Below are 25,586 nucleotides of genomic sequence, written 5' to 3'. Positions count from 1 at the left end.
GACTTTGCCACTCTTTAACAGTGTGACCCAGAGAAGCCCTCAAACTCTTTGTGACTCGATTCTCTTGTCTGTGAGGTGGGGATACGAGAGTGTCTGCTTCACAGGCTCGTGACATACTGGGTGCTGGGGAAACACTGGTGACCCACAGACACAGCCCGTGGAATGAGAGCTGCCTCCTGCCACGGCCTCCTTCTCCACCCACGACTTTAATGGTTATAGAAGTTCCACGCCTTTAATTTCCTAACAGCCATTGAGCTTTTGTTTGAATTCACTTATTTTTCCTTTACAAATGTCCACTTGTCCCTTCCTCTGGGCCATCATGACTATAAATCATTGTCTGTGATTCCATGCTTAGAAAGAGCCAGGGCTAGAACCTACTCATTGGAGGGTTTTACGGGGTTATTTATTGTGACAGAAAATGCAAATGCATTGGCAGTAAACATCAGGGCAAAAAGCTACCTCAGCAGTACGCACAGAACGTAAATGCAGATGGAAATGGTGGGGAGAGAGTGTCATTTTTAGTAAGTAGAGCAGATACTCCACTTTGCTGAAAATATGAAATGCCAGAAAATTCTCCTGAATTTCTATGTTACTGAAAGACAATTAAAGTTGACCTGCTTCTTCTTTCAGGACCCTGGAATGACATTATATTTCACTATATTTGGTGCTATGTGGTGTGAAAAGCTGATAAAATAGCAAATAAAAATTAGAAAGGGATTGTGGAGAGAACAGAGCTTTACTGAGTCATATCTACTCCCATCACCTGCAGGGAGGATCCTCCCTCAGTGCTGGCAAATTTCCCTTTTCTTCTGGTCTATTTTATACCAAAAGATCTTTTCCAAATGGTTAAGAATATGTTCCCCTGGTCTCTGTGGACGACTTGCAAACAGAGCTAAGGAACAGGGAGCCGAGCTCCCCAGATCCACTCAAGGATCAAGAAACATTGCCTTATCCTGAGCTGTTGTTGGTAGCAGAGAAAAGGCTCCTTTCCTTCTCCTGACGTTGCCCTCCACGTGGAGGGAGCCCAGGAGCATTTATTCCTGGCACCAATGTGTTGGCTTTCTCTCTCCACCCTGGAAAGGGGGGTGGGATGTCCGAATGCAATTGGTGACTTAGGATGAGAAATTGGACATGCTAAACCCAGTCGCACCCTCTCCCTCCTGGTCTGCCTGCAGAGAGCAAGTGTGTCCCTTGCTCCTCCAAACTGTAAGTCTGTGACCAGCTATGGCAGTCTGTTTTGGGGTTCAGTGTTAAGAAGCCCACTTGCCTGCAGATAAGTCACAGTCTCTGAAGTGACCCTTATCAGTTATAGAGGTGCTATTCTGGCATTTTCCTTTTTCTCAATGGGAACAGCTTTCAGACAGAGAACAGGGGCTTGTGTCTTAGTCTGTTCAGGCTGCTATGACAGAGTACTATAGACCGGGTGGCTTAAACTACATTTATTTTTTGCAGTTCTGGAGGCTGGAAGTCTATGATCAAGGTGCTAGCAGATTTGTGTCTGGTGAGGACCCACTTCCTGGCTTGCAGACGGCTGTCTTCTTGTTATATCTTCATGTGGCAGAGGGAGAGATCCTGTGTCTCCTCCCCTTTTATAAGGGCACTAATGCCATTCTTAAGGGCTCTGCCCTCATGACCTAATCACCCCCCAAAAGCCCCACCTCCAAATATCATCCCATTGGGGATTCGGCTTCAACATATGAATTTTAGGGGGAAACAAACATTCAGTCCATAGCAGCTAGTGACAGGCTTACCTCAAAGCCCAAGAGTTGACAAAGATGTCTCTGAGGTATCCTGGATGGTCTTCAGAGCATTGCTATCTTTCTCTAGGTCAACCACAACCCACAAGCCTCACTGTCACTAAGAATTCTTCTTGGGAGTGGTTTAGGAAGCTAAGGCAATTGCATTCCTCTTCCACACTCAATTCCCAGTCAAGACTCTGCTCATATGTCTTCAAGTAACCTCTCCTGATTTTTTTAGCTAAACTGAATATTTTTGCTTTTTAATTTTAATACAGCTGTTTACTCAGGAGGCATATACCAACCTAGGAATGAACTATTTGTGGAAATGGCACCTGTCCCTTAAACAATGTGTGTGTGTGTGTGTGTTTGTATGAATGTGTCTGATGTGGCATGGTGTGTGGTGGAGTGTGGTATAGTGTGGTGTGTGTGCATGTAGTGTGTGTGTGTGTGTGATGTGGTATGTATGTGTGGGGCTGTGTGACATGTGTATATGTTGGCTCCTAAACTTCCTCAAATTAATGGATTCACTTGTCAACAATCTCATTCCTATAAGCCAATAAAAACATTATATAGCTATTCATTACTGCACAGCAAATTACTCCCAAACTCAGCAGCTTAAAATAATAACACTTATCATCTCAGTTTCTATGGGTCAGAAATGCAGGAGTGGCTCAGTGGCACAGGGCCTCTCATGAGGCTGGAGTCAAGATGGTGGCCAGGTCTGCAGTCACCTGAAGTCTTGACTGAGGTCGGCAGATCCACCTCCAAGGTGGTTCACTCACGTGGTGCTGGTGTTGGCAGGAAGCCGCAGTTCCTCCCACGTGGGCCTCTCAACAGGCTGCTTAAGTGTCCTCACGATGTGGCAGCTGGCTTCCCAGAGCGAGTAGTCCAAGAGAGAACAAGAAGGAAGCCACAATGCCTTTTACGACCTATTCTCAGAAGTTACACACTGACACTTCCACTACATTCTGTTCCTTAGAAGCGAGTCACTAACTACAACTTGCACTCAGAGAGTGAAATCAGGCTCCAACTCCTGGGAAGGGGGAGGGAAATCAAAGAATTTGTACACATATTTTAAAACCATCATGAGTAACGTGGTGCAGAAAGAGAGAAGCAAAGTAAGAAGAATCTTAAAATTTTCTGAATTTACTACAGCAGCAATAAAATATATTAATGTTTGAGCATTAGTGCTTCTTTCCCTCTACTGTTGTCCCAGAAGAACTGAGGTGAAGAAATGAAAAGAGGGCCAGGCAGCGGATGACAAGGTGATGGAAGGGAGGTGTTTGGAACAGTGGAGACTCAGGACCGGGGCTGCCACTGGGGGTAAGCTGTTGGAGAGGGAAAGGCTTGAGGGAGACTGGATTTAGGAAGCAGTGAGTGGAAGGTTATGAACAGGCTTTCCTCTCCTTTCAGGGACACAAGTAGAGATCAGAATCACTCATGTTAACTCTTTGGTTTGGGGCTGCTTCATTAAGTGCTACACTGTGGTGAGACTGGATCACATGGGTCTCATTATTTACTCGGGTTACATTCACATTTCCTGAGAATTTTCACCATGAACGTAAAATGGCAAGGAAACACTATTTTTAAAGCTTCTTAAATGCTTCTGCCTCTTACTAAAGACTTTTGTATTCTTGGTATCTAGCACAGCACTGTTCACATAGTGGGTACTCAATATTATCCGAAAAGAATCAAGTGAAAAAAGTTCATTTGGATTTTCACATAATTTATGAACCAAGATGCTATAATCCAAAGGAACAGAGGAACAAGGTAAACTTGAAATGAAAATATTTTGGAGTTGCAATGTGTCCAGAATTCTTAGATGGGTCAGGAAAAACAAAGGCAGGAGACTAGGAGCGTTATCACCCCAGGGGTGAGCAGAGTTGCGCTTGGGGCCAGGCAAAATGTCAAGACTGCTATTTTTTCCTGAGGCCACAACCTTACTTTCAGATGCTCTTCAGGCCTACGACCCTTGAGAGCAAATAGAGCTAACTGGGCTGCCGACACAACCTGGAATCTCACAGCCCTACTGCTGGAGATGCCGACTGGCACTCTGGGTCATTTCTGGGGATGCTGGATGGGGGGAGGTGGGGTCTGGAGGGCGGGGCCGGTTTCTAGTAGACTTTCTGGAGCAGAACCTGGAGATGTATGCAGGAGAATGTTCTCCAGGGCTCACATATAATTTCAGAAAGGCCTGGGGATTCTGGGATGGCTCCTCCATTACTGTGGACCTCTCTGCCTCTGTTGTTTTGGTTTGTTGTCTGGCTGAAGGAGAATCTCAGGTTTACCAACAGGCTGCCTGGAGCAGAGGCCAAGAGGTGGGGTTCGCCAAAGGCCTTCAGTCTCAGCTCTGCTACCAATTTGTTGGAAGAAGTCATTTGTGCCAATTAGACACGGTTAGTAAAGGGCTGTAGTGTCTGGGAGGTAGATAGAGAAACCAATTGCAAGAATAGGTGATCAGTGCAAGTAACACATTACTTATGCCTCCAGTTCTTTTTAGACAGTTAGCTCCTCTCAATCAGCTCTCTGAGAAACAGAGAAAATAAGTGTGCTTGCCTTGCTAATGGGCACATGGTCAGGACCGGGCAATTTGCACAGAGCATTTTAGTTCCAAGATGAAATGCACTGAGAGACTGGGATCAGTGAGCTTCTGACTTGCAGGTGTGGAAAAATTCAGTTCTTTCCTGCACGTCTCCACTAACACAAAACAAAGATGAAAAGGAACGAGGCCCTTCTCCCCTCTATCCTGGTCAAGAGTTCTTGCCCTGGCATGAAGTGGCCTTTTCGCCTACAGATTTATTATCTGTATTTATAGCTCATGTTCCACTGGAATGCACTGGTCAAGGTTGTTCATGCCTAGTATCTGCTCTGAACAGCAGGGCATCCGTTCTATTTGGCTGGTGCCTGTTCTGGACACACTCTAAGGTGATCTGTCTCCAGGGGTCATGATCTTTATAATTCCCTCCCTACGAGTGAGGGTGGGACCTGCTTCAAATCAATAACAGGGCAAAGGTGATGGAATGTCAGGCCCAAGATTCCTGATGACCATGAAGAAACCAACAGTTCATGTTGTGAAGACAACTATGGTGAAGGTCAGTGGCATGGAGCCGTGAGTGGCCTCGAGGAGCTGGAAGTGTCCCCCCAACCACAGCCAGCAAGAAATGGGCCCTCAGTCCTATAATCACAAGGAAATGAATTCTACCAACCATCAGAATGAGCTTGAAATCAGATCTTTTCCTAGCTGAGCCTCCAAATGAGGATGTGGTCTGGCCGACACCTGATTGTAGCCTCGTGACGCCCTGAGCAGAGGACCTGGTGAGACAGGCCAGGACTTCTGATCCACAGGAACTGGGAGCTGATGAACGTGTTTCTTTTTAAGCCGCTACATGTGTGGTCATTTATTAAACTAATTCATTGCACACGCCATACCAATAGTTAAATATTTGGTTGTCACCCCTACTTGTCCCATTCATTGCATAGTCACACACTGCTTTGCAGAATATTCCTTAAACCTCATATTGTAACTATAGCTTCATGCAATTATGACTTTTCCTCTTCACTGGATTGTAAATCCAATGAGGGCAAGAACTCTGGTCTTGTACTTTTTAAAAAGCCCCACAGCATATCAAAGTACCTGACACACAGTAGGGACACAGTCATATGTGATTTGAGGTTTTGACCCTTCATTTGTTCAACTAAACCAAATGGGTCTTAGATTAAAGGCAGGTGGCCGACTTTGACTGCATGACTACTGGGTACCAGGTTAGACCTCAGACATGCAGAGAACAAATCAGAAGTCCTGACCTGAAGTTGATCATGGCTCAACCCAGCCAACGGGATCTTATAATCTCATCTCCTTCTCACCAGCAGAATCAGAAAATACCCAAAGATCCCTAGAGTTCTTTGTCAATCTGTCAAGATTACGATTCTGCTGATCCGGCCAAGGTATAACTGTAAAAGTTCTTCAGTGACTTTTTAGTTTGCAAGTAGAAGCAGCAAGAGGCACCTGCCATGCCCATCTTCCATGTAAACGGGGAGGAAGCCACCAAGAGAAATGGGCACACGCTGCCCTTCCTCAGTAGCCCATTGTGGGCAGCCCTTCAACTCCACGACTCAAGTGGCTCTATCCAGATTCAAGCAGACCAGAAATCAAAGCCATATTAGGCACGGGTTACTTTTTATTCACAGGCTTACAGAATATATTGAATTAAGAGGCAAGTCATTCGTTAAGTCTATTTACCAACAAGAGCTAAATATATATATATTCAGCCTTAAAATTCATCCATGGTAGCTTGCATTGTATCGTAGATTGCAAAATCTGCTTTCATATACATATAAACTATTCTTATTTGGCCTAAGTTAGGCATTTAAAATACATAAAAATGGTACCAAATGGCATATTGGCCAATTTGTCACAGGTCTTATACATTCCTGATAGTCAAAGAGATTGATAGGGAATGCATAGTTTCCTACTAGAAAAAAGGCAGATTCTGATAGAAGCAATGGAATGATGTCAGGATAAGACTGCCTCAGTGTAGATCTCAGTAGCTTTACAATATAATTCTTATTTTAAATTGCATTACACTTGGTTCTCTTCATTAATAATAGGGATGCTGTTAAATTTGCCTGGTCTTTCCACCCCTCTACTTGCTCGGCTGAATCAAAGGAAACCATTATTACTTTTTCTTTTCTTCCACTTTATTTCTACTTTCCCAAGAGAGTTTCCTCCACAGCCATCTGCCCTGCTTTTCTGCCCATTCCATTATCCCCCAAGTCTGGGACACCTTGCTCACTGCATCAACATCTAGATTATAGCATTCCACTCCAGAATGCTGCTTAACAGAATCTTTGACCACGGCCTAATTAAAGAATTCTCTTCCAAAACCATGAGCGAAGGCCTGATACCTCTGCAGAAGAATCAGGAAGCTGGCTAAGGACATTTTCTTTAGATGGCATGCAAATAGACTCCCCTCCTGCAGACCTTCATCTCTCTTTCATTATACCCAGGTCGGAGAAATTTCCATCGTGAGTGTTCCTGGCAGCCAAACCTCCAGCATCCCACGCTGATTTCTTGCCTAAAAATACACAGCCTCTCACTCCATGGGGAAGAAAAATGCAACACTGCCATTTCCAGCACGCTCCCCAAAGGCTGATTATGGCCCGGGAGCAATTCATCATCACTCGTGCATTGGAGGTTTTAGTTTTTCCCTCATGGAACTCTTCTTGTTTATCTTGTGGACATTATGACAAGAACCAGATGTGTCTCAACTTTAACATCCCTCCCATAGCTATCTGGGGAAGGGGTTGGGGAGAAACTATCATGCTAGCTAAAAACCCTCCTTAGAACAGAAAATTATCTGTAACTTCTGGCAGACTTTTAAGAGGGTCTTGCTTGTAATAGCAGTTCTGTACTGTTTAATTGTTAAATGGACCGGTTGATTGAATGGTGTCTGTTCAGCATGATTTTCCCTCTGTCTATGCACATTTTGTTGCATTTTTAATTTTATCTCAAAGTGCTGCTATATTCAAAATTGTGATAAAAAGTCTTTACTGGGAGGGCATGGCAGTGTCACAGAAAGAAAATATAAAGCCTGCTGTTGAGAGGGAAAGCTTTAGCTCTGCCACTCACAACTGGATAACCTTGAGCGATTGACTTAAGGTTTTCTGTGTCTATTTCCTTCTCTCTGACATTAGAATAATATCTGCTCTCCAATATGCCTTCAAAAACTGAAGAACTATTTATGAACAACTGAGATGAACACAAACGTACATTGAAAAATATAAAGTTTTGCCAAAACGCAGGGTGGTCTTGTTATCCACTGCCTGAGAACACAGCGCTACTCACACCTAAGGCTTGTTTTTAGAGTGTTCGTGAGAGATCTATTCCTGACCCCATGGAGTTTGGGGACAAGTCCTCAATATAAGGCTGTGTGGCTTGGCCACATGGCCATGTGGAGGGACTCGATCTGGGAGCCTAGCCGCTGAGATTATAAAGAAGAAACAAACTGAGAAGATGTGGGTAATGGGAAGGAATGGAGATGCAAAGGCAGACTCTCCTAAGGCCAGCTCCACAGAGGATGGGCCCACATGCCTCTCTGCTTTGGGTTTTTGTTGCTGCTGTTTGGGGTTTTTTTGTTTGTTTGTCTTCCATTATTACTGGAAGAAAGCTTCTTGCAGAAATTGTTTCTTGGGGTTCTTGGGACAGAGCAGGAAGATTAATGAAGCAAAGCTTCCACAGCCTCCCGTCAAGAACATCTATGCTGTTTGGGTAAGTCGGCCAGAATACCTCCTCCCTTAGCACGGGGCCTGTACATTGCAGCCTCCGATGTTGTCTGCAATTTTTTAAAAAGAAAAACTGATTGTAGCCGAGTGGGTTTCCCACGCTCTCATCCCCACACCCCTCCCCATCCCCAGTTGCTTTAGATCTTCCTTTCACTCTCCAGTGTCTCATCTGGACTTAGCAAGTCCCCCCACTCCCAGTCTCGCCCCCTTTGCTCCCTGGTTTTCCAGATTCCAGGCCACGGTTCCCAGCGTGGTGAGTGCAGAGGGCGGCCCCTAACTCCGCCCTCCGAGGTAAGGCTGGGAAGGGGGCCACTGCTCTGTGGAGGCAGCACTGGGAAAAGATGCTCCCACTGTCTCCTCTACATTTCAACCCGGCACAAGTGCTAGGACGGTCTAAGTGTCTCTTACACTCCTTGCCAAGTGCATGTTTTCCCACCGAGGCTTGTTGCCTGAGGGGCTACATGCGCCAGAAAGCATAGCTTGCCCGTCTTGACAGTCAGAGGAAAGGCAGATCAGCCTCCGATGTGAGGATCTGGGTATTTCTAGTCAATTCAAATAAACCAGGAAGGCAAAAGAACATGGAAGAAAGAGTGATTTGTGCTTAAAAAGGAAAACAAACCGCTTTTTTTCTTGTTTGCTCCATGGTTAGTAGGAAAGTTTCGAGCAGCAGCGCTACTATGTGTGGGTGAATTAGTTCGGCGGGAAGCCCTGAGCCTGCGGTCCCACAATGTTCCCAAGCGTGCTGCTGTGACACGGCCGCATCGTTCTCTGAGCGCTGCTTATTGCCTCCATCTGCACTGCTCAAAGTCTGGAAACAACAAACACATCCATATTTGTGACAGAACATCTACCTACTCATGACTTGGCAAACAATCATTAAAAAACAGCAATACAGGGCTTCCCTGGTGGCACTGTGGTTAAGAATCCGCCTGCCAATGCAGGGGACACGGGTTCGAGCCCTGGTCCGGGAAGATCCCACATGCCATGGAGCAACTAAGCCCGTGCGCCACAACTACTGAGCCTGCACTCTAGAGCCTGTGAGCCACAACTACTGAGCCCATGCGCCACAACTACTGAGCCTGCGCTCTAGAGCCTGTGAGCCACAACTACTGAGCCCACGTGCCACAACTACTGAAGCCCACACACCTAGAGCCTGTGCTCTGCAACAAGAGAAGCCACCGCAATGAGAAGCCCGCGCACCGCAACGAAGAGTAGTCCCTGCTCGCCACAACTAGAGAAAGCCCGTGCTCAGCAATGAAGACCCAACACAGCCAAAGATAAATAAATAAAATAAACAAAACAAAACAAACAAACAAAAAAAACAGCAATACAATACAACGTGACTGTGCTTTCACAGCCACAAGAGAACTTGTTGGATTTCTCTTTGAGAGCTGCTCTTGAAAGCACTCATTTCATATTCTCTGAAGAGAACCAGCTAACCTGGCAGACTATCTACCTGGAACCTTCCACGAAACCAGACCCCATGAGCTTCCTAAATGGGCCTCACCAGAGAGGCCATCTTGTCCTCTGCGTGTGGACGGGGATTCAGTATGTCTGGCTCCAAATCTGGTCCCTCTGGATCAACCTGAGACCCTTCCCACCCCCCAGCCCCAGCCTGTACCGGATGAGCCCCTGCCAGCACGTCACCCTGGGTAAGGGCGTGGGTCTCCTCTGCGAGTGTGCTGGGAGAGGAAGGGGCACTGCCGTCACGGATACCCGGGGTTCTGCGATGTGGTGCCTCGGCACCTTCAGGAGGACCGGACTGGCAGCAGCAATATCAGCAAGTCGACAAAGCAGGACGGTGACGTGAGCGGGCGGGGAGGCAGGTGGGCAGGTAGGTAGGCTGGCATTCAGTTACTTGAAATATTAAGTAGCCCAGAGGACAAAGACACGCATCCATCACAGAATCATCTCTAGGTTTCAAAGAACATCAAGACTTGTATAAAAAAGCCCTCTCTGACTCCACAAAACCTTACTTCAGAAATTCTACCAAATGCTCCACAGATGAACATACCTGTTCTATCGCTCTAAAGGACAGAATAAAAAGCACCATTCAGTCTTTGGCCTGTCTGCTGGTTACCCACAAACTCAAAGCCTGGGTCCAGAGAAGCAGATGAGCCATGGAGAGCATCAAACAAGCACAATTGCTCTGGCCACCATGGGGGTCAGCTCTGAACCACAAGAAGAGGGGGAAACTTCTTTGTCTCACTCCTGGGTCCACAGCCTGTGATGGACCAATACATGTGTCCGCAGAATATTTTTTCTGTAGCAGAGGAAGCAACGTTAAATGTTATTTTGTTAACACACCCGTGATGAACAGCCATCTATATGAGCCAATGAAACAGTCAAGGCTCTGCTATTAGGGGGGATTCAGGAAACAGGGAAGGCTCAAAATAGCACTGCTGAGTGTTATCAGATTTTTAAACTAATCATCAGCAAATCTTTTCAGCTGACTTTGGCTTTAAGCGTTCTTACCCACTAGATTGCTAAAATGGAATGAGAAGGGCCCATAGTGTGTTTGGTCTTTTTTTTTTTGCTTTTATTTCATTATAAGAGCTGTCCCATCTTATCCGATTTTCTCCTTCCTCATTAAAAAGAAAAAAAGGCGCATTATTTCCCTAGATGGTAAGAGCTAACGTTGTACTCCTTTCTCAGTAATTACAGGCTTTCAGATGTCTTTTTAAGGGGGAGAATGGACATGTCATGCAGTTAGCCAATAAATGCAATCCCTGATTAAAATATGAGTTCTAAAAGTTTGAAAACTTCTAACTATTTCCCCAGTGCATTTGTAATTTCAGACCTGTGAACGTGGATTTTTTTTCCCCCCTTGGTCCTCTCTTGTGACAGCTAAAGCTACGCGTCTTTTAAATTCACCAATCACACCTTCACAAACTTAAGTCAACAATTATGTGTTCAAAAATCTTTGTTTTCCCTTTGAAACTGGATGCAAAGAAGAAATCTCTCCTGTCAGTGGAGACGGCCGTGAAGGAACGAGGCGCCTGCACATAAATCTCCTTGAATTTTTTGAAGAGCTGCTTCTCTTTATCCCACTGGTATATCTGGGAGAACGTATAGTCACTACCCAGGGCCAGGTAGTGATTCTCTTTAAAAGAAAAGGGCTGCAGGGTCATCGCCCCCCGGGATGGGAGAGCCTGGATCTCCACAAACTGCTTGCTATTCCACCGCATGACCCTAGAGTCCCCGATGAAGCGGGTGAGGGAAAGGTAGAGGGCATTCTGCATCCTGAAGCTCTTTACGGCCAGCACATCTTCCATGTTGGGGATGTCGCTGTGGGGGACAAACTTCTTAGAGCTTTTATTCCACTGGAGGATGATGGGGACCTGGGAGCGGCTGGATAGGATCAGGTGTGATTTGCCGTCTATTTCAACAAACTCGGCGTCCGTGTCCCTGAACCACTCGTGCAGAGACTGGTACGAGTAGAATCCTTTGCTGTTCCATTTGTACACGGTCGACAGACCGGCTTTGGAGCTGTCTGCGATGACAAAGAACTTCTCGTCCTCGATCTGAAACAGCTCGATGTCGTTGGGCTTGGAAATGCGAGAGACTTCTATGTCCTGGAATTTGACAAACTTGGTCCAGCTCTCGTCGTACCTGTAAATGTGAGAGCCGCCGAAGAGCTGGGCCACCACCACAAAGACCTGGTCGTCGATGAGGATGGCCTTACAGCCCACGATGGACTGACCTGCGCTCCAGAAGAGGGGAGACGGGGTTAGGGCAGCCACTGTGAGAAACACTCGTCCAGAGTCAGAGAAAGACAAATATTACATGATACCACTCATATGTGGAATCTAAAAATAAAACAAGTGAACTTACTTATAAAACAGAAGCAGACTCACAGACATAGAAAGTAAACTTACGGTTACCAAAGGGAAAATGGGGTGGATAAATCAGGAGTATGGGGTTAAGAGATACACACTACTATATGTAAAACAGATAAACAACGAGGACCTACTGCATGGCACAGGGAACTATATCCAATACCTTGTAATAATCTATAATGGAAAATAATCTGAAATATATATATACACACACACATATATATGTATATAAAATGGAATCACTTTGCTGTACACCTGAAACTAACACAATATTGTAAATCAACTATAGTTCATTTTTTTAAAAAAAAGAAATAACAAAGAACAATGAACAGAGTAAATATTTGTTTATGTAAATCTAAACTATATATAACAAAAATTTCTTTAGGTAAATTAACTGTATTGAATAATAATATATTAAACAATCAGAATATTTTTGCGTTTAATCAAGAGAATGAAAAGGATAAATCTTTATGTAAATCTAATTGGTACAAAACAATAATAAAATCTTTAGGTAAATTTTAAAAAAAAATGCCCGTCCACAGTGAAACTGGAACCCTTATGAACTGCTGGTGAGAAATATAACATGTTCAGCCACTGTGGAAAACAGTATGGCGATTCATCAGAAAATTTAACAAAGAATTACCATATGATCCAGCAATTCCACTTCTGGGTCTGTACCCAAAGAACTGAAAGCAGGGTTTTGAAGAGATATGTGTACGCCATGTTCATAGCAGCATTATTCACAATAGCCAAAAGGTGGAAACAACCCAAGTGCCCACTGATGGATGAATGGATAAACAAAATGTGGTATATACACACAATGGATTATTGTTACACCTTAAAAAGGAAGGAAATTCCGACACATGCTGTGTCATGGGTGAATGTTGAAGACATTATTCTGAGTGATATAAGCAGTCACAAAAAGACAAATAGTGTATGATTCCACTCATATGAGGTACCTAGAGGAGTCAGATTCATAGAGATATAAAGCAGAAGGGTGGTTGCCAGGGTCTGAGAGGAGGGGAGAATGGGGAATTACAGTTTAATGGGTACCGAGTTTCAGTTTTTCAAGATGAAGAGTTCTGGGGATTGATACATTTACTGAACCACACACAAACACAGTTAAGACGGTAAATGTTATGTTATGTGTATTTCCCCACAATTAAAAAAAATAGTTTTAAATGTACCTCCATCAAAATAGGTAAGTGTTGGTCACCTGGGCCTCTGGCGTCTCTAGAGGCAGGCATATAATTCAGGAAATTCACTAAGACACCAAGCAAATTGTCTGCATGCTATTCCCGACTCCATAGGGCAGAAAGAGGCATTTAAAAGGGTTTCTTCTCTTGGGGGGTAAAAAGCTAGGAGTCAGGACTTAGAGGCAGGAAAAGAAAAATGTAATGAGAGCTCTTGAGGACATTTGACCTTTTCTGATTTCTGAAGCTGAGCGGAGGCAGAATAGACCAGTGTTAAACCTTGTGACTCCAGACCACACGGCCCAGCACCTCCTAAGCTTTCTGACCCTGTGGCAGTTCCTCAGGCTCCTCCCCTACCAGACGAGACTAAGGATGCTGCCAGCCCTGACCTTACACCGTCGCTGTAAAGACTACCTGAGAAATTTCACGCTCAGGGCTTTTAGTAGAGAGCTTGCACACACAGGAAGTGATCAGTAACTAGTCGCTCTCATTATTGGATCATTGAGGCAACTGCGATCACGAGCCATGATCTGAGTGATCTAGCTCAGGCGGCACCAAACCAGAACTTCGCAGGAAAAGGGGAACATTTTCATTCGTGACTCCCCGGTCTGGGTCACCTCCCATCACCTTCTCCCTATCTGCATCCAGACCCCCCCACCCTCACCGTTCCAGCCAGACAGCAATAAGACCACCCACATCTCAAAGAGTATTGACCCATCATCTAGGTCATTCAATTAAAAGTTATTTCTTTCCCCTAATTCTCTAGGCAGTTTGGACCAAAGTGAATTTGGTCTGTAAATTACAAGGATAATTACCCAATTTCTGTCCTCAGTATTAACATTGGGGGCATACGGTGGGTGGATTTTAGGGTGGTATTTACTTTTCTCTTCCACTGCTTTGGCTTTCCTGCAAGAACCTGGTCTCTTTCCTTTGTTTAAAACTAATTATTGCATTTTTTCTGAGTATAAAGGTTTTTAATGTTCATCAAAGCAAATTTTGAAAATAATAATAGGTAACACATAAAGGCACTATACTAAGCACTATACATGTTTATGATATACTTAGCATACACTTAATATTGTACCCCGTTTTATAAAGGCACAGAGAAGTTAAGTAACTTATACAAGGTCACACAGCTACAATGTGATGGAGCCTGGCATCCAAATCCAGGTAGTCTGGCTCCAGTCTACACTCCACCACCAATGTACCAAAAAGTACAAAGAAGAAAATCAAAATCACTTGAACTGCAAATGCTGAAATAACACTTAATATCTTGATATACTTCCTTAATTGCCAATCTCTGCACATATTCAAATGTGCTTTTTAAATTAGATCTGGGCTTATAGTGTACATGGATTTTTTTATAACCTGCATTTTTCCCTTGACCACTATGTCGTGAACATTTTCCCATGTTGTTGCATCTTCTACAACTTGATTTTTTAACACTACATGGTATTCCATCGCATGGAGGCACCATATTTTATTTAATCCCCTACTGCTGGACATTGCACTTATTTCCAGTTTTTCATTATTGTAAGTAATAGGCTTCCCTGTAGAGAAATCTGTGTTTGAAAACCATCTGGCAGTGTTCTTAAATGGAGAGATTGCGGGGTAGACATTGTGCACGTTGTTAAGGCTTCTGGGTTTAAACTACCAAGCTGCTCCTCAGAAACTGCACTGACTCCCCCCTGACAGCACTAACTGAGATGCATGCTCCTCCTGAGTCCCTGGCTACGGAGGTCCCTTCTACCTAGAAGCATCCTGCAGCTTTACTGGTCTCAGCCGAGGGGCCGTGTGAGAAAGAAAGAATTCCTTTCTTGGAGATGCTCCATAAAGCATCCTCTTTCCAGGTGTAGCCTGTGGAGTTGTAGCTTATGGAGTTGTCAGCAGCAGCAGAAATCCTCGTGTGTGTGTGTGTGTGTGTGTGTGTGTGTGTGTGTGTGTGTGGTTTAATCTAGGAGGAGAGATGCTGCAACATACTTAGTGGGCAGAAATCAAAACGCAAACAAAATTAACCAAAAACAGGAGAGCTGAGAAGAGATGTAGAGAGAAAAAGGAGAAGACGTAAGGAGCAAAACTTGGGGGGCGGGGGGTGGGGGCGGCTCATGACCCTGGGTCTCCCTCTCCCACTAGAGGATGGATGTCCCTTTTGCACAATGCCCAGCAGGGCCACAGAAGGGGAAGCATGTGTCCCTCCCATTCCTCGGAGCCCCAGACTTGCCGGCCATGGATGGAGAAAATCCTGCCCAGCTCTTGCTGACTCTGGGATCACCCTGTGATCAAACGAGATGATAAATGAGGCATGCACAGCCCCATGAGGAGAGGACGGTCCACATTTACCTTGGTCTTGTTCGAGGCAAGTGGTTCTGGGGCTGTGCCCTTGCTCATCCATTTGTCATCTGCCCAGCTTGTGTGAGCTGCAGGGCTTTCCTTCACACCAGGCTGAATTCCAGCGAGCCACACTCTTTCCTCCACAGAGCGAGCAAGGCCCCTACTTCTGTAACCACCCTCTTTCCCAGCCTCCCTCAGGCCATGCTCTGCTGGTCCTGGCACTCCTATGCTTTTGAAAGTTGTGGAGACAATTTTATTGAAGTCAAAGAGTTAGGGTCTATGGGAGAAGGAGGGCTGCTCCTATTTTTTTTTTTTCCACTATAAAATAGAGACAATAAGTACACGTTATGAGGTTGTGCAGCTGACGAAAGAAACATCCTATAAATCACTGAGTATGTAAATGTGAGTTGCCTTCCTCTAAGTGAAAAATTATGTGACGAGATTTGTGTTTAATGGAAATTCATGTAATAAGGGAGCAGAGAAGGCAGACTTCATTCCAATCCGGTCAACAAGAAATGCTTCCTGTAGGAGGCTGCATTTGAGCCTGGAAACCCAGGTGAAGGGAGAAACAAAAGAGGGGTGGTTGAATTGTAAGATGTGATCAGAAATCAATAAGTGACAGGAAACTGGCAATATGTATTCAGAAATGTGTGTTGGGACCCTAATGTATGAAATCTGTGTGCTTTCATGAATTAAGAAGAGTAAAAGATCCAAACCTGGTGGATTTCCCTAGCAGTGGTAGCAAGGAATAATAATCAAATATCTATTTTTTATCTGCAACTGATATCCCAACACTTGTTGAGAACTTACTATACGCCAGGCCCCATGCTAAGTGTTATATAAGCTACCCAGTTAAATTCCCATGGGCCCAATACTATGATGATACCATTTTACAGATGGAATTCCCACTTTACAGATGAAAGGGGCTCATGGAAATTAAAACTTGGCCAAGGTCATCAGCTAGAAAGATCTAGAGCCAGATTTATGAAAAACCAGTGTGACGTTGGAGTTCATAAACTTAACGAACACACTTTTGTAGCTCACTTCTTAGGCTTGGCTGTGAAGAGGATCCCAGTGGGCTGCATGCCCAGCTGCCCACCTCTCAGAAGATTCAGACTTCAACACTCAGAGGCCAAGGAATCCCTGGAAACCAGTAAGCTCCAGCCCTGGCTCTGGCCACACCCACTCTGCTCTCACTGACCACTTCCTACCCCCAGCTCTGCAGCCTCCGCTGGGTCCAGGCCATTAACACTTGCCTGAATCCTTGCAATAGCCTCTCAACTACTTGCTCTGATTCCACTTTGGTCCCCTCCCCACACACGGACTACTCTCAACCCAGCAGCTGGACACAACCCAGCATTCTGTAGCAGGCACCTGCATCTTCTATGCAGCCTGGCTGACCTCTGAACAAAGGTAAAAGCCCAAGTCCTTCGTAGGACCTGCAAGGCCCCCATGATCAGCCCTCTTACCTCTCTGACTTTGTCTCCTACAACTGCCCCTGGATCATTCTGTCCAAGCCAAACCAGCCACCTGCCTGTTCATCAAACAGGAAAAATACCCTCCTGCCTCTGGACTGCTGCACTCACTCTTCCCTGTCTGGAATGTTCTCCCCACCGTCCCTACTCTCCATGCGCATCAAGTCCTCATGTCCCACAAGTTTTATTCAAACACCTTCTTAATGAGGCCTCTACCAGACACTCTATCTAAAATTTCAGTCCTCTCATGCCAACACTTCAAATCTTTCCTCCCTGCCACCTTTTCCCTTCTTAGCATGCTGCCATCTAATGTGTTGTATGTATTACAATTATTTGTCTTATTTTATTGTCTCTCTGTCTCCCATTATGACACAGACTCCTTGAGGGTGGAGGTTTTCTTGTGACTTGTTCACTGCTATGGCCCCAGCTCCTAGACTGGGCCTGACTCAGAGTAAGCGCTCAAGAAATCTTTGCGAACAAATGAAAAAATGAATGAATGACTTGATGAACCTAGGGGTGTGACCAGCTGCTGTATGTAGGAAGGGCAGGTGGAGGGCAACGCTGTCCCTTCCTACCAAGGTCAACCTGGGAGAAGGAAAGGGTGGGATGCAGCAGTGACAGGTCCCGGGCTCTGCCTTGGAAGTAACAGTGGAGTGATTCAACATGCCTGAGCCTTCATCGCTTCGTTCGGAAAGGTGAGGAGGAAGCCAGCATTAAGAACTGCCTGCTTGGGACTTCCCTGGTGGCGCAGTGGTTACGAATCTGCTTGCCAATGCAGGGGACACGGGTTTGAGCCCTGGTCTGGGAAGATCCCACATGCCACAGAGCAATTAAACCCGTGCGCCACAGCTACTGAGCCTGTGCTCTAGAGCCCGTGCTCTGCAACAAGAGAAGCCACCGCAGTGAGAAGCCCATGCACAGCAACGAAGAGTAGCTCCAGCTCTCTGCAACTAGAGAAAGCCCACGCTCAGCAATAAAGACTGAACGCAGCCAAAAATAAATAAAATAAATAATTTTTTTTAATTAAAAAAAAAGAGAAAGAGGAAACACTTAAAAAAAGAAAAAAAAGAACTGCCTGCTCTGTGCCTGGCACTCATCCAATTCTCACAACATCCATGGGAGGTACATCTCCTGCCCATTTCACGGATGAGAAAACAGAGGCTCAAAGGCCCCAGCTACTTCCTAGCACATGGCAGAGTCAGGAGTAGAATCCATGTTCATAGGTTTTCAAAACCTGAGCTCTTTATAGCCCATATGCCTCCTCTCTCTTGAAGAGAGGTCGCTTGTCCTCTACCTACGGGCAGGGAACCCGCAATAACACCTCAAACAGCTGTTATGAGCCCCAACGAGACTAACCCGAACCTGGCTCTCTGCAAGCCCACAACCAGCACCGGCAGCAAGCATTGGCATCAGAACTCCCTGCACGAGAGCCCGGCTTCACTCTGCTCCCACCTCCTCGTGTGAGAGGGAGGAGAGAAGGCAGAGGGGCCTGCTCATTCAGCCCTCACCGATCTTCCAGGTCAGAGAAAAGATGGAAGCACAAAACCATGAGGGTGGTGAGTTCCTCTCTCGCCTCGTTTCCTCTAACGTGGACAGGCTTTAGGGTCCTGAGGCCTGGGCTCCCCTCCACAGGTTCACCTGCACTGCTCTGTGCTGAGCCTGCGCTTGGAGCGAGCGGGGCTGCTCCCGGGAATGTGGGCTCAGCACTGGGAGGCCAGATGGCATGTCGGGGCGTCAGGATATACGTCTCAAAGACCTCTCCGGGCTGCCAGATCAGCCTCATTAGCAGCTCTGCTCCCCAAGGGTGAACGACGCTCTCCCTGCATCCCTGCACCTGCTGCAAGGCCAGAACCTCCGTATCTGGAAATGCTACCTGGATATGCTTCTCTCTGCCCCAGCAAGACACTGCTCGAGGGCTTCCCTGGTGGCGCAGTGGTTGAGAATCTGCCTGCTAATGCAGGGGACACGGGTTCAAGCCCTGGTCTGGGAAGATCCCACATGCCACGGAGGAGCTGGGCCCGTGAGCCACAGCTGCTGAGCCTGCGCGTCTGGAGCCTGTGCCCCGCAACGGGAGGGGCCGCGATAGTGAAAGGCCCGCGCACCGCGATGAAGAGCGGTCCCCGCACCGCGATGAAGAGTGGCCCCCACTTGCCGCAACTAGAGAAAGCCCTCGCACGAACCGAAGACCCAGCACAGCCAAAAATAAATAAATAAATAAATAAATAAATAAATAAATAAATAAAAGACACTGCTCGAACCAGAGCAGGAATCACTGAAGGAAACCCTCACATGGGGCAACAGTTAGGCCACGTGGTGCTGCTTGTAACGTCAGTATTATTATCAGATTGCACTTTGATAAATGAGAAGTCTTTGAAAGATTATTTTGACTTTATCCACTTATTTAAAAAGCAAGTAGACAGTCCATTTTTAGTAGCGCTAAGACACTGGGATTCAATGATGGCCCCAAATGAAGCTCTAACTAAGTCTTATCCCAAAGGCTTGAATTAGGAAGCCATTTATGCTTATTTTGTATGTACTTATTAAAAGGAAGTAGTGATCACCAGGACTTGGCAAGGGGGCAATAGAAACAGCTATGGTGTGTGTGTGTGTTCATGAGTGTGTGCATGTGTGTACGTGAGCACACTGCATGCGTGTGCATGAGCACGTGTGTGTGTGTGCACATTAGCATATTAGTTAAGAGCTTACAAAAGTCAAAGGATTCATTTAGCTGCTAAAATGCTCATGCAGTCTGAGGCTGTCGTAACTGCTCGAAGTCAAGGGATTCAGGGAGTGACTTCTCACCATTTCAGGAAAATGCTTCCCACCACAGGCCCCCATCACCCTCTCCCTCTACAAAAGGATCACCAACAATAAATAGAATCACCACCTAAGGTTTCTGCTCTCACCAATAACTGACCATGTCCAGCAAAAGCTGGAGGGAAGAGGGTGGGCTGGAATGTGCTCCCAAATCAAACCAAGCCAGAGAGCCAAGCTCCCTCTCGGGACGACAGGGAACATTTCTTCTCTCCCGGGCTTTAGGTCACGCTGAAATGAGGTCAGTACATCCAGTCAAAGCCGTAACACACCTGTAATATTGTCATAGCTCCGGAAGTTCATTTCGATGTGGTCCCACTCCAGCACCATGCAGTTCTCCATGCTGGGCTGCGCGATGGCCACGTACACATCATGCTTGGAGTTGAACGTATCCACTGAAACCGACTGGTAGGGCAGAGTCTGATGAACAACAAAATCTGGGAAGAGGTGTTTAAAAAAAAGTCTCCGTGAGCTCTCCTGTGAGCATTATGGACCGCCATTCCCCGTCTATCCTTTCTCTCATCAGTTCCAAAGAGGACTGGGGAGGGGGGAGGGCAGGAGAGAAGCAACACACATCATGGCGTGTTTCACTCTGGGTGAGTCCAGAGGGTTCTGGCTTGTGCAGAATTAGCAGACCGAACGCACAGCTTCTAATACAGCTTCCTTGAGATAAATAGCTCACAGGTCTGGCTAGAGGATCTCAAAGTTTTAAACAAATTTGGTGAGACCTGGCTTTCAGAAAGACAGGACAGAAAGGATACTGCAGGGCAACATTCCTGAAACTATCGTGAAATTTACTCCGTGAAGAAGGGCTGCTGTGGTCAAATTCCTTTGGGGAATGCTGTTATTTTTAGCTCTCTCAGAATAGTCCAGGTAATAAAGAAAACTAAAAGTAAATTCCCCAAAGGGCACGCTGCAGTTTTGGAAACCAAACCAAACTCTTTGACAAGGTCTTGGAGGTTTATAAAGCCCACTGTGCAGGGAAGTTAACCTAACTGTGTTTACTGGTTACTGCACTCATAGCAGTGCTAAGTACGGCTGTGCCTGGGATCTGGGTAGCGCTCTGCAGCTCAGGGAGCGGTTACAGGAGATCTATTAGATTTTCCAGCAACATAGACGCCGTCCTACTTAAGCACGCATTCTGCTCTTACACTTAGTGGCGAGTCAATACCCATCATCTGTGTCGCTCCCTGAGCTACAATGACTCACTGTGTGAAATCTTGGTAGGGAATGTACAGTCTTACCAAGAAACAGGGTTAGCATGCCCTCGGATGCAAGAACAGTTAGTGTGTGCAGTAGCTAGAGAAACAATGACGAAAGAAGTTTTTCTAAAAAAACAAAATACTAATGAAGTTTAAGTTATTTCTTTGGCCAGAGATCTTTCAGGGTGCACTGCTTCTTAGCAGGCTAAAAGTGCCCAGGGTAAAATGAGGGTGGACGTCTGGCTTGGGAAAGTGGCTCCTATGAGAAAATCCTGGCTTTGCCCACCTCTTCCCCACCCCATCCTTATTCATGCCCCCTGAAGTCCCATCTCCTCTGCAAAGCTGCCCTGACCGGTCCAATCAGGGACCCTTCCTAACTTGCTGGACTCATAATCAGGCAATGTTGTTTACATCTTATTATTTACTAGGACTGAGTCTCCAACACAGAGACATCAGGGTCAGATTTGAAGAAATGGGAGAGATCTTAGAGCCAGAAGCTGAAGCTCAGAGAGGGTGTGTGCCTGGCCATGGACACACAGCCAGCGTGGTGTGTCTCCTGAACCAAGGGCTTCCTAAGGAAGGTCCTACACTTCTCGGAGCTCCAATGACACAAGCCCACAGCAGCCACTCAAGAAATAATTGACTCAGAAGCCTCATGAAAGATGTCAGCTGAGAAAGGCATTAAAAGGGCAGGTACCAGATAGTGAGTAAGGAGGGCCAGTGCAAAAGGACTAGAGGCAGGTAAGGGGGCAGAGCAGCTGAGCGAGTGTTAAGGTGGGAAGCGTGGAGCCGGGGCGGGAAGAGCAGCTGCCAGTCAGTGGGCAGAAGGTAAAGCTGAGGAGTAAGGGCGGCGTGAGGCACTGGAAAGAGCGCCGTGCCTGGAGTCAGACCACCTGAAACCAATTCCTGTGTTTGAATCCCTGGGCTGCGTGCGCACCTCCCCTTACGAGGCCTCGGTTTACTCATCTGCAGTATGGTGGCAATGATCCAAGCTCGATGGCAGGAACAGACTGGGGAATGTGGTGGACATGCCGACCTCAGGCTCAGCACACGGTAGGCGACTGATAAATATGGAATTGAGATCCAAGCAAGGACAGTCCCCCTCCACTGTCCTGGTCACCACTGGGCCATCTCTTGGGGAGAGTGTTCATTTTAATGGCATCTAAGATAAAATGCCGGAGCGCTGACTCTGCCTTTTTGCTGAGTGACCTTAGGGAAGTTACCCAACCTCTCTCTGCCTCAGTTTCTTCATCGTCTATTATGATTCATACTCACGTAGAACAGTGCTTTGCACAAGGTGCGTGCTCAATACATGTTACCTTTTGGAGGGGCCCCTCTCGTTCTCAGTGGACAGGAGCTGCTGAGTAAATGCTTGCTGGCTTGGCGAGTGTGGGAGGGCTGGCCTCGCCCCTGACCATGGCGGGGAGAGGACGGGGCTGAATGAAGGACGCTTGCAGGTACAGGGAGAAGAGGGAGAAGAGGGAGAAGCAAAGAGGAAGCTGCCTCTGCACCCGACAGCAAGAGGTGGCCGAGGGACAGTGGGGAGAGGCGGCAAGAGTGGAGGAGGTACCCCCCCTTCTGGAACATTCGGAATAGCTGGGACAGGTGAGACAGACTGGTTTCCACCCCGCCTGCGCTTGCAGCTCCAGGAGCTCGGGCAAGAGCCTCAGGTTCCCCAGGAGTAAAATGGGGGTGACGTCTATTTCACAGGGTTGCTGTAGAGGCCGAATGGGAGAGGGAGGATTAAGTGTCTGCGCCCAGCCTCGGCTGCGGTGATCCCTCGGGAGTTCTACATGCGTAACAGTGACAGCGTGAAGCTGCCTGTGTGAAGACTTAGGGAAGAGTCACCGTGGATCCTAGTTCCCCCTCCTCTATCAAGTCCCCCAAAATAACAGCGTTGCTTGGTCAAAGACTAAAAACTGAAAAGCCCCTGGTTCATTCCTGTGGACCCTGGTGGCCTCAGTGTAGAAGTCGGAAAACGCTGCAAAAGGCTTCCGTGTTCACAGGCTGGTAAATGGGAAAAGGGAAATGGGAGCAGTCACAGTCTGCTTTCTTTCCTGGAGGCAGAAGAGGACTCAGAGAATACAGCCGCGTTCTTTTAATTACCACCAAGACGTCTATAACCTCCTCCAGCATCTCCGGTTGCCTTGCCTCATCCAAGTCTGCCCAAGGTTCCCAACACTCCTGACGCTTGTAACCCCGTCTCCTTGCGCTCAGAGCTTCCTGACTACACTCTGAATTCTCAGAAACACGAGCACTTTGTGAGCTTAAAAATGCAGCCCGTTTAAAGTGCAGACCCAAAAGTTTCAGTTTTCTCTTTTAAAAAAATTCCAGAATTTTAATTTTATTTAAAAAAAAATAGAGAGCATTTTACAAATCTAGCCTTTAATGGTCCTATTTTCATTGATTTTCCCCAAACATTGGTTTCATAATATTTTCTATATACTGGCTATCTGGCACAGCACAGACTGTTGAATCATTCGAATTATAAATCTAATTCTTAAGAGGAGACTCCTTCTCCCCCTTCGCCGCTCCTGTCCAAAAAAAAGGAGGAGAAGAGAAAGAAGGAAGAAGGGAAGAAAGCGGTGAAACAATATGATTGATGAATGTGTGTATGTGTGAATGGGGGAGAGGACTCGGGGAATTTAAACATCTTCCCCATCCCCATCGTAAGTTATTTCTCACAAACGGCAAAAGCACATTCATTGTGGAAAGATCTCAAACAATCCACATACTGATATGACATCAATTTACTAGTGTTAAAGTATTAATGGCCTCCTCTGCAAAAAGCACTTCCACTTCCATTCACATTGGATTAAGTTCATGATGTCAGTGGGACTCTTACAATTTAGGCCTTGCTCCCACTGGAATCAACAGATTTTTACATACCTATTTATAGCACTTGCAGAAAATAAATTATACATGACGCTGATCCTATTGGGAGAGAAACTGCACATTAATGCATTATTTCTCTCTGCATTTTCATCAGCCCTGAAATAGGGAAACTAACGGGACAATTAGGATGCAAAATTCACTCCCTCTAAGGAATTTAGTGAATTATCCACCTAACATGGGGAATTATGAGTAGGTAACAGGGATTTTTGAGGTGGTTAAAAATAGACTTGAAGCAGAGGGTTATGGAGGGACTGATTAATCTGGAGAGCTGAAACGGGCCAGGGGTGGCTTTGTGGTGTTAATTACACCCCTGTGCTGAGGAACAGGATGGTAATCATACCCTCCTCTCCCTGGGAAGAACAAGGTGAGACATCTACCGGAAGAATTTACTCCTTTGCTAAAACCCCGAGCTAAGAGGAAATCAGTGCACTCAGAAAATGTGCTTCTTCCCCAAACTCGAGTGAGGATGCGGTAATGGTACCATGAGTCTTAGACTTGGCTTTCCAACTTCCATCCATCCTCACCTATCTCCTCCCTGGCCTTAAATAGAGCACCAGCGTATGAGGCTTGATCTGAGCCAGAAGACAGGAACCCCCCAAACTCATACTTTATCGACCTAGTTCCATCCTCACCTATCTCCTCCTTGGCCTTAAATAGAGCACCAGCGTATGAGGCTTGATCTGAGCCAGAAGATAGGAACCCCCAAAACTCATACTTTATCGACCTAGTTCTTACAAGGCAGGGACTATATCTGGGGGGAGGGGTCACAACTTGGTGGCACCATTTTTTCGTGATGGAAGACACCGTGAGTGAGAGCTCATCAGTTCATGAGCCTTAAAGGGATAAAACAAGAGCAAAGACAGAATCATCATCTCCCTGTTTCCAGGCAGGGGGGGCTGACTTTCTAAATTTTAGCAAAAAGCTTGTTAGCAAAGATAAATATGTATAAGAGAATGCCCCCAAATGTGTTAAGGGGCTCATGCTGCCCCAGAGATTCTGGGTTTAGGACAGATTCTTAGTTTCCAAGGCCCTCTATAGCCCAAGCCATTTCTCTCTGAGATTGGCAACGTCGTCACACACTAGGGCCGGGTGTGAAGAGAACAATGGAAAAGTTGCTCACTTCAGCATGGGGTTTAGAGAACTCTCTAGAAAAATGAGAAGAGGCAGAGAGGAGCCCCAGCGAGCTGTGGTTTCACATTTCATACGGCATGGCCTTGAATGCCACCTTTTGGTGCAAATGTCACTGACCGTGACCTCTGATATATTGCACTGCTCTACAGTACAATAAATAACCCCCCAGTGGCCTCAGCTGGCTAAAGGGCACCTGCCAATTACACAGCTGAATAAGTCCCTGTTCAGTGATGAAAGGCAAGGTCATTTCCATAAGACTTCAGGTTTCCTCTCAGAAAGGAACAGAACTTGTCAGGTCCCTTATTTACAAAGATATCTAGAAATAATTTTTACTTTTGAGTTTTTTGTTTATTTGATCGGGGGAAAGCAGTAGGACTAGCCTAAATGTGATATTTTGTACTTAGAGATTTTTTGTCTTTTGAGTTTCCATAACTATTTTCTGAGTTCTCATTCCTGCTGCTCCTACTGACATGACCTGAGGCTTTGTAGATACCAACTTTCAGCCTAAGTGTTTATTTTTATAAGTCTGGTAAGCAGGTTTCATACTGTGGATTGATCCGCTCTCCTTTAAAATCTGGCTTTTAGAAGCTATAGAAACCCCATCTAAGCCTTTCATATGGAGATACTCTTGGGCTCTCTACAAGATATGACAGTTGAGGCGGTTAGTATTTTAGTTTTATCTTAT

The 25,586-nt window shown here is 46.1% G+C and overlaps 1 protein-coding gene across 1 annotated transcript in view; it reads right to left on the bottom strand.

The window, feature by feature from the left end:
- Positions 1-5,920: 5,920 nt before the first annotated feature.
- Positions 5,921-25,586, bottom strand: part of LGI2 (leucine rich repeat LGI family member 2) — a 31,590-nt gene continuing 11,924 nt past the window's right edge. Inside the window, exons 7-8 of the mRNA XM_007168468.3 lie at positions 19,946-20,110; positions 5,921-11,724 (exon numbers count right to left, since the gene is read on the bottom strand). Coding sequence (XP_007168530.3) covers positions 10,907-11,724; positions 19,946-20,110 — 983 coding nt within the window. The 3' untranslated portion in view covers positions 5,921-10,906. The remainder of the gene's footprint in view (positions 11,725-19,945; positions 20,111-25,586) is intronic.

This window comes from Balaenoptera acutorostrata, chromosome 5 (genome assembly GCF_949987535.1).
Source record: "Balaenoptera acutorostrata chromosome 5, mBalAcu1.1, whole genome shotgun sequence".
NCBI lineage: Eukaryota > Metazoa > Chordata > Mammalia > Artiodactyla > Balaenopteridae > Balaenoptera > Balaenoptera acutorostrata.
The sequence above is the reverse complement of the archived record's forward strand: the minus strand, read 5'-3'. Positions and strand labels throughout refer to the sequence as shown.